Genomic DNA, 10000 nt, shown 5'->3' with positions numbered 1-10000 from the left:
ATGTGTATGTGTATGTGTATGTGTATGTGTATGTGTATGTGTATGTGTATGTGTATGTGTATGTGTATGTGTATGTGTATGTGTATGTGTATGTGTATGTGTATGTGTATGTGTATGTGTATGTGTGTGTGTATGTGTATGTGTATGTGTATGTGTATGTGTATGTGTATGTGTATGTGTATGTGTATGTGTATGTGTATGTGTATGTGTATGTGTATGTGTATGTGTATGTGTATGTGTATGTGTACCCCCCTTCAAATGCTATTCGTAAACCAGTTCGTTACTCATTCCAGAAAATCACATAAAAATCTATCTTTAGAAGGTAACTGATACTGGCCTTGTCGAATCTCCACCTAACGCATGCATATCAGGTGGCAGGAGACAGTGCATGGGAAACTACATAGCTCTCTCAACGCTGTTTTACCTTGCCAGATCGGTCAGTCAGTTTCTCTTTCTCTCTCTCTCTCTCTCTCTCTCTCTCTCTCTCTCTCTCTCTCTCTCTCTCTCTCTCTCTCTCTCTCTCTCTCTCTCCCTTTCTCCCTCTCTCTCTTTATTAAAGACTGGACTTTTTCCTTCATCTCTCTCTCTCTCTCTCTCTCCCTCTCTCTCTCTCTCTCTCCAGCTCCTCTCTCTCTCTCTCTCTCTTCTCTCCTCTTCCTCTTCTCTCAACCCTCTCCTTCCTTCTCTTGTGTGATTCTCTCTCCTCTCTTCTCTCTCTCTCTCTCTCCCTGTTCTCTCTCCCTCGCCCTCACCCTCTTCCCTCTTCCTCTTCCTCTTCCTCTTCCTCTCCCTCTCCTGCTCTTCTCCTCTCCTTCTCTTTCTCTTTCTTCTCCCACCACCCCCTCGCCCTCTCCCGCTCCCCCCGCCTCCCTCTCCCTCTCCCTCCTTCTCTTTCTTCTTCTCGCCTCTCCTTCCCTCTCCCTCTGCTTCATCCTCCTCTCTCTTCTCTCTCCTCATCTCTCCTCTCATCTCCTCTCTCTCTCTCTCTCTCTCTCCCTCTTTCTCCTCTCTCCTTCTCTCTTCTCTCACTCCCTCACTCCCTCATCCCGTCCTTCTCTCTCTTCTCTCTCTCTCTCTCTCTCTCTCCCCCTCCCTCTCCCTCTCCCTCTCCCTCTCCCTCTCCCTCTCCCTCCCTCCCTCCCTCTTCCTCTCTCCCTTTTTTAAAGACTGGACTTTTTCCTTCATCCTCTCTCTCTCTCTCTCTCTCTCTCTCTCTCTCTCTCTCTCTCTCTCTCTCTCTCTCTCTCTCTCTCTCTCTCTCTCTCTCTCTCTCTCTCTTCCTCTCTCTCTCTCTTCCTCTCTCTCTCTCTTCCTCTCTCTCTCTCTTCCTCTCTCTCTCTCTTCCTCTCTCTCTCTTCCTCCCTCTCTTCCTCCCTCTCTTACTCTCCCTCTTCCTCTCTCTCTCTTACTCTCCCTCTCTCCTTCACAGGTTCAGCATCACCCTAAGTTTGTCTGTCTGTCCGTCACTCACTTTCTCTCAACAGTAACCGAAATAACCTTAAGCAAGCCAACAGTTTGGAATGACGTTACTCCGTTAAGAGCTGGACCCCCTCCCCAGGTCCGCAGGATTCTTCTCTTGTAACTGGTCTTCAGGCTTTTTTTCCAGGCTTCTTTCCGCAAGGCTCCCTATCTTGTCAGTTTGACCCCAACAAGCCTTTAAATAGTCGCTGTAGAGTATATTATTTTTTTAGTTTTTGATTAAAGGGGCTGTTTGGTTTATTTGTTTAGGCGACTATGTGCTCCTCGACGCGTAATTTCCATGTTGTCCCTGTACCACATACTATCATCGTTAGCATCGTTTCTTTTTTCTCTCGATTTTCTAGCATACCCATGTGGAGAGGAGAAGGAGAAGGAGAAGGAGAAGTTGTTTTGTGCCATTTTGTTTACTCCCTTTTGGGGGAGTTTTTGACGTTCCATTTTGTTCCTCCCTTTTGCTGATTGTTCTTCCTCTTTTTTTGTCCTCTTATCACAGATCCACAAGCCTGTCCCTTTTCCTCCCTTAATATATACGTATTGCCAACTGGGTCATCTTAGCTTTTTAGTGTCAAAAATACCGGTTGTCCTTATAACCTACATGAAGAGAGTACTTAAACACGCTTCTTGTGTTATTTCTAGAAGCAAAGACATTTAGTTTGATTTCATACTGCCAGAAAATAACAACAAAGAAAACCGAAGGTACAAAATTCAAAATTCAAATAACAAACCTGAAACAAAAGCTACAGACTCAAACGATTCGCCATGCCATGCTGACAAACCATTCAAATATTATACATACATGCTCCAGAATTTTAATCAACATCTCGAAAGTTAAAACCAGTTCACTTAAAACAAAAACAAAGCGAGGCTACATGCGAGCCAATTCTTTCACCAGTTCCCGGCTGTTAGCATAGCCCCGTAACTTGGCAACTAGATGAACGTCTATCAGCTCCATTCATTGTCTTTCTATTGCGTCAGCTATTCGTCAGCCTGAGATTTTAATTATTTTTTTTTATTCTAATCGATACATTGATTTAATCATTATGCAAATTCATCCGTCTTTTTTTCATAATCACTTAGATCAAAGGAAAAGATCTAACATACCTGGATATGTTACTCAATCAAAAATACCCTCACAGAATTAATGCAGTAAGCTTTTCTCCTTCCATCTCGCTGAAAAACCGCTGGAACACTCGCATTCTCCTGTCTCTAGAGTACGAGAAAATGCCACAGTTGTGTGTGTGTATGAACCGGCATTTATTTTACGTCATCCGGAGTACCAGAGTAACCGTTACTGACCTCCAGCTGCCTGACCTCAGACCTTTCGAAGTGACCAGGAAATCTTGGTAACATCTTGCGGTTACCGAACTTGAGCCCACTCTAAATGCTACTGTGAGATTCATCCCTCTTTTATATTTATTCATCCTCGCCTTCTTTACTCACGCTGTACTTGACTCACCGCAGAAATAACCAGCCGCTGAACAGCAATATTCACCACACGTGATGCCTACCTACACCAAGCTGCAATTGATCGATCTTGGTAATGCAGTTCAGTAATAGGTTTTGGCACGACGCCAGCCGGGCTTTGCGAAGCCACCGACCACCACCGACCCCGCCCACAAGAAAACTTCATCTCACTCTCGCCCTAAGCCCTCAAAGCAAGCCACCCAAACACCCAAATTCCTATTCACTTGTCTTAAAAATGCAGCATCCGGGAAACTGTGGGTTAAATGCTGGTTTATCCTAACGTGGCTTGTTTTTGTTTTTTTTTTCTTCCTTCCGTTGTTGGCTTCACTTAATCTGGCTTATCTTCTTTCTTCTGATGCCGTATAAACCCAAGCTGGCTTTTTCAGATGCTGTTTAAACCTAAGCTGGCTTTATTATGATGCGGTTTTACTCTAAACTCGTCTATTCTAATGCTGTTTTAATCTAAACTCGTTTTTTTCTGATGCTGCTTAACCTAATCTATCTAGCTGTAACCCATTTTGTATCTACAATTGCAAGCAACTAAGCGCTTGTGAGTGGATGGTTGCGCGGCTGTTTATGCTTATTTATGTATATAAATAATTCTAGTGGTTCAAAAATAACATTTGGCAATGATATCTGAGGCACGTGAAGCTGTCAAAGCTGAGATGACAACTTCAAGAAGAGCTGAGGATAGGCTTTTCAACGGTTCTTGCATGACAAAGGTGTGTGGGGATTGTGCGTTGCATAGTTTATGATGCAATACCCATTCTCTAAGACACCCGATGTTACTGAACTCTGGGCTAAGACAAATTGGCATGGGTTCAATCTCCCCACCAGGCTTTTCCCCCCCACTTAATTCCTCAAGCAAAGAAATCAGGGAGATGAATTTAGAACATATTAATCTAAGGGGAACAATAGGACAGCGAGAGAGTAACACGCACTAAAAAAAAATAATAATAAATAAATAAATAAATAAATACTAAAATATTGGCTAGAAATTCGCATCTTTGTATTACCGGCATTACTCTCCCACCTGATAGGCCCGATGTCTTTGTTGCGTGGAAGAGGTAGTCACGCAATGGGAATTCCATGGGACACTAATTCCGTAAACAAACAAACAAACAAACAAAAACTTCAAAGCACCTTCCTTATCCAATTACATAAGAAATTCTGGCTTGGTGTGGCACGCGGCGTGTCAGGGTCTCGTCCAAGCCAGTGCCAAGGGGGAAGTAGGTATGTGCTGCATGATGTTTATTGCAAGCCCCTCTTCGCTTTTTCAGTTCAACAAATCTCAGCTGAAAAGCCATGACGTATCATCGACCTTTGCGACGCATAAAATACTAAAGTTATATCAACTACGCATGTGCTACGTCGCTCCTGTTGGCTTCTCCCGTACCACGATCTAAAATACTCACCATATTTTTTTTCCTTCCTCTGTCAAGTGTTTATAATTCAGTTCCTATCTACCCAAGACCAAACCACGACCTATATTCACCACACTGTTTATATACGCCGGTAAAGTTCAATAAACCGATCCCTTAGAGTGCTGTCCAGTCACCACCAGTCGCTCTTTGCTGACATGAAACTATTCGAGGTGTTAGACTAAACAAGATTGAGTCAGGAATAACACAGCTGCCTGCGCTTGTCTTCTCTTCCCTCGCCATCCCCTCTTTCTATGCCTACTCCCCCCTCTTCCCCCCCTCCTCCTCCCTCTTCCCCCTCCCCCCTCCTCCTCCCTCTTCCCCCTCCCCCCTCCTCCTCCCTCTTCCCCCTCCCCCCTCCTCCTCCCTCTTCCCCCTCCCCCCTCCTCCTCCCTCTTCCCCCTCCCCCCCTCCTCCTCCCCCTCCCCCTCCTCCTCCCTCCTCCCCCTCCCCCCTCCTCCTCCCTCTTCCCCCCTTCCGATGGACGTCCTTGAGTCCTGCTTCCTCTACCCCCAGTGGTCCTTCGCCGCTTGTCTTCTCCAGCCATCGATCTCATAGCCGTGCAGAGGGAGGGAGAGAGGGAGGGGGAGGGGGGGACGTAAGGGGGAGGGGGAGGGAGAAGGGTAGAGCAAAATAGGTCAAGCCTCCTCACCCTATGACGCATTTCTTATAAATGTCACATCTTTAAATAGGTAGATTGACGCTCAGTAGTCCACTTAGTCGGAAAATCAAAGTAGCTGCGCACTTCCGCGAGTGTGAAATTAATCAGATTAATAATTAAAAAGAAAGAGTTCTTCGGAAATTAACGCGTTTATTCCTTAATCGGACTAGATCAACAACGCCAACTAACGACGGCAATAAACTAATTAAAGAAGCTACACTTAATATCTACAGGTCAGGAAGATTATGGCCACAGAGAACCTACAGTGTACCTTGGCCGGTAGCGTGATCCCCCCTCCCCCTACCCCCATCCCCCCGCCCCCTTCTGATGTTACTGGTACACACAACCTATACAACCCTCATGAAGCCCCACGAAGGAGCAACATTATAGACGTCTGAATGATCTTTCCTCTGTTTTGTGATGGGATATTAGATATTAGTTCTCCCTAGCCCCCCCCCCCTTTTTTCTGTATATCACTTGTCTTACTCGATCCTCCTCTGTCTGTATTCATGTGTATTTGTTTGTGTTCGCGTAGGGTAGAGTGAAGAGGTGAACGAATGAATGAAAGAGTGAGTGAACTGATGTATAAATGAATGAGAGTGACTCCTTGTGCAGGTAGCACTTTTTTTGCATAATTTCCTCTCGTGCCACCTGTTTTTTTCTCTCTAGAGGGACTAATCTCCAATATAAATCATGTTAGTATTGTCCAGATTACCCACTGTTGGAATTACACGCGGATAACACTTGCCAATCATACCAGTTTCTCTTCCTACCTTTCAGAACCCATGTAAGAACATAGCAACACTTCAACTTTACATGACAATACCAGTTCCATGGCCTTGAAGAGTACAGCCTGAACACGCAAAACCCCAATTGAGCAGATGATCCATAAGCCTGCAATAAAATATCATCACACAAATCTTACATCCTGTTATGCCAGAGAGAGACCAACATTACAGAGACTCGAACTTGCTTTTTTTCCTCAAGATCCGACGACAAGACGACAAAAAACAGGCAAGGGATAGATAAATAAAAAATGGCCAATTTTCCCGGCCCGGTCAAAGACGAGACTAACAATTATGGTTAGATCAAGGTAGAACACTCGCATGACTGACACTCCCCGCGTCCCACCACACAACCTCGCACCACCTAAAAGCACGAGGCTTTTAAGACGTCTCGCATTTCTAGAATCAAAATGCGATTAAAAAAAACTAGAAACAGCAGCTGCGACAGCAAGCGAGCGAGCATCGGAAATTCAGCCTAGTCGAGGGCGTCTGGTACACAGCTGTGCATCCAAGCAATTATGACGCCCATCCCTGCAGCTGATATTCTACTTGTACCTCCAAGAGAATGATTACCTCCTGGCATGATATTCCAAAGACTTCTAAGCTTGTAACAACAGAGGTCTCAAGCTCTCTTCTTCAGCCAGCGCGTGACCAAGACCTTGTGATTTCGGACACCCTTATCAGCTGGTGCACCTTGCTTTTGCAACTAACCCCGCCCTCCCCACGAACCTCACTCCCTAAGCTAGCATGTGTGCACTTGCTTGCCACTCCATGAAGACTAGAGAGATAGTGATAAGCAGGCTACGATGATCACTGTGGCGGTGATGGTGAGTTAGGATAATGAAAATAAAATCGAGGAAAAAAAATACTGACAGAGGGAGAGGAATAGGAAAAGAATGTGAATATAGAGAAGACATCGCGGAGGAGAACAAGGCATGGAAATAATAAATAAATAAAAAAATGAAATTAAATAAGCAGATGTACAAGGAAGGGAAATGAAGGAAGGATGGGGGATAGAAATAAATGTAAATGATAAGAATAAATAAGATAAAAAAAAATAATAATAAAGAAAGAGAAAATAAGAGAAATTAAGAAAATAATGCAAAGCTATGACTAAAAAGAAACAAAAAAGGACGAAAGAAACGCGAAGAAGCAAAACAAAAAATGAATAAAAGGGAGAGACAGAGCAAATAAGGGATAACACCAAGGGAAATAAGGAAACGGGGGAGGGGTGGGGTTCTGGCACAGGCTCCGAGATCTTGGCACTTTATTATGTGCAACGGAAGCCAACTACATATATTTAGACAAGTGTCACATGGCCTAATTGTGTTGTAAAAGAAACTTGGCTAGACAAACTCGTTTATATAATTTTTAAAAAATCTTTTCTCTCTCTCTTTGAGTACAGAAGTCAAAGTGTCAACATTCCAGAGTGAGGGAGAGGTAAAAAGAATTTAATTACGATACTGTAAGGACATTCTCAAGGACATTTATGCATAAAAGCAAATGTACCTCTGCCTTTTATAAATCACACTACCACCTATACATCATCCTTAGTTAATAAAACACCCAAGAAATTTCTTCTGCTTTATCCAAATTCTCGGCAGATTCTCTCCTCTCCTGAATCCTCGAATACCAATGGACGTGGAGCACAATTGGCAGTCTCGCCTAGCTCATAAGGTTGCACATTGTCTCATTCCACCCTTCCTAACACACCAACATTCACCTCATACTTGCTCAGGCTGATGCAAGTCTGGGTAACTTTTCCGCAGTCTGGCATGCAGCCAACTCCGGTCCTTGTGTGATAATACATCAAAGGTTTATTTCTTAAGAATATTGCATATGTATTCCCTGATAGTTCCCACTGGATTTACAGCTGAATACGGATGTTTTCTTCATCTTTCTCTGTTATCTTGTTTATCTTTTGTTTCGTTTCTCTTTAAAAAGCAGATTACAAAAAAAAAATAATAATAATAAATAAAAACAGATATTCGGGAGACACCGTAAGTTGGTTCACTTTAAACAATTCCATAACATTATCTCTTCTACATAACATCCTTGTTACACATCTGAATATTGAAAATATTTTTTTTAAATCGAAAAACAAGCACGAAGCACAAATAGTGTAAAACATCTATCTACATACACGTGTGCATGAACACAACTGTCCTTCAAGCACACTGCCAGACACTTCCTCGAATTCACCACCTCCACTTCTCGATTAATTCCACAATTTAATTGCTTTTGTTTATGTTCATCTTTTGTCTATGTTTCATCTGTGTTCATCCTACATGAAATCATACTTTCCTTTGTAATTTCATTCTCTTATTCTTATCTCGTAATAAATCACGCTGAGTGTAAATTCCTTTTTACTCGTTATCAATACTTTTTCATTTTCTCATGCAACAGCCCAGATAACACAAAAGTACCTTCATTCTTTTTCTTCTTTTTCATCGTCTCTCTCTCTTTCTCTCTCTCTCTCTCTCTCTCTCTCTCTCTCTCTCTCTCTCTCTCTCTCTCTCTCTCTCTCTCTCTCTCTCTCTCTCTCTCTCTCTCTCTCTCTTCTACAATCAGCATCATTAATATTCTACAGGATTCATCAGTTACTTTCATATCGTAAATGTAACCCTCCTGGTTACATCATAACCATGTCCAGTGTTTGAGTCAATGGCCTTTGCAGCAATGGTTTAAAATAAAATCCATCGTTATATTTATTCGATTAAGCAATGCGACTTGGGATTTTATTTTTTTCTAACCATAAGAATCAAAGGAAATCAAGTTAACCTTTCTTCTCTCTCTCTCTCTCTCTCTCTCTCTCTCTCTCTCTCTCTCTCTCTCTCTCTCTCTCTCTCTCTCTCTCTCTCTCTCTCTCTCTCTCTCTCTCTCTCTCTCTCTCTCTCTCTCTCTCCCTGTCTCTCTCTCTCTCAAAATACACCCAAACAAACAAAACTTACTTATATGACATCAAATAACAAGAACAAACACATACATCCATAATCCTCAGAATCAGAAAATAAGTCCTCACGCCCATACACCGCTAACATTCCATCACAGTATTGAAGCCTTCGAAATATTGATCGTCTAGGTGACCTACAGTATAACATTTCGTATGATCTTTCGTTCGCCTATCTTTCTGAAATTATCCCACTAGATGCTCTTACGCATGTACAAAATCACCGGTGTTTATAACCTATTAACTAACTATTAACTAATAAATTTATAGATAAAAAATACTTTTTACACGTTTATCAGTGATATATCATTTAATTTGCCTCCGTTACGATTCAAGGAATCTCAGTCCCCCCAACCCCCCTCAAAATCACCTTTCATATTAACCAACTGACCAGGCCTGACCCCTCTACGTATCAGGTCAAAGCACCTGAACCCTACCTTCATTATCTATGCTACCTGGAGGTGATAATACCTTTCTCATACATGTGATATGATGCCCAATTCAAACACCTTCAATGCCTCGTGCAAATGCTATCCAAAAAATATACTTATCTATGCTCCAACATCACTAAAGCACATTCTCAAGAAAAAATGCTGATACTGTGAGCTACTAACTCTTCGTGTTGCCATGACAACCCTTATTCCCGCGTAACCTATGCTTGTTCTAACGTATTTTTCTTCTAATTGGCATTTCGGTTGCTGCTCGTTCATGTGAAACTATAGTTCAAGGTTAATCGAAAAAATCGATTTATGTTCGTACAGTTATATATCAAATAGAAAAGATATGCAAGTGACAAGTATAGAATTCATTTAACCATTTAAACGGTAACAGCATTCCAATATCTAAAAAAATAAATATATATACTCAGTGCTTTCTACGGTGCAGACCTTATTTAACCTTAGGTTGTAGAGCGTACCCTATAATCATGTTTTCTTTTTTTCTTTTCTTTTTAAGCTGAGCCAGTGCTGAGCAGGTTCCACGTCTTTCGCCTGGAGGTCCTCACAAGAAAGATGTTGAAACTCTCTTGCTGAAATTTACCTGCTTTCAGATACAAATCGGCATGTAAATTTTCAATAATCATTTATCGATCTATAGGGTACTATTTTCTTTCTTAGTATGAACAGCATGCCATTGACATCTTCAAGAATAAGTTACAGATGCTACATATAGTGAGTATGACATTCATAATTGCCTCACTAAATACGCTATTCTCTCTCTCTCTCATTATCGTTCTGAAGTC

General features: G+C 42.2%; 1 protein-coding gene across 1 annotated transcript in view; it reads right to left on the bottom strand.

The window, feature by feature from the left end:
• The window catches only part of Bcat (Branched chain amino acid transaminase), a 26291-nt gene that overhangs the window by 15477 nt on the left and 814 nt on the right, over positions 1-10000 (bottom strand). Inside the window, exon 2 of the mRNA XM_086549894.1 lies at positions 384-396. Within this exon, the coding sequence (XP_086406020.1) occupies positions 384-396 (13 nt within the window). The remainder of the gene's footprint in view (positions 1-383; positions 397-10000) is intronic.

This window comes from Penaeus japonicus, unplaced genomic scaffold (genome assembly GCF_977035675.1).
Source record: "Penaeus japonicus unplaced genomic scaffold, GWHDUDI00000001_assembly GWHDUDI00000022, whole genome shotgun sequence".
NCBI classification, from domain to species: Eukaryota; Metazoa; Arthropoda; class Malacostraca; order Decapoda; family Penaeidae; genus Penaeus; species Penaeus japonicus.
The sequence above is the reverse complement of the archived record's forward strand: the minus strand, read 5'-3'. Positions and strand labels throughout refer to the sequence as shown.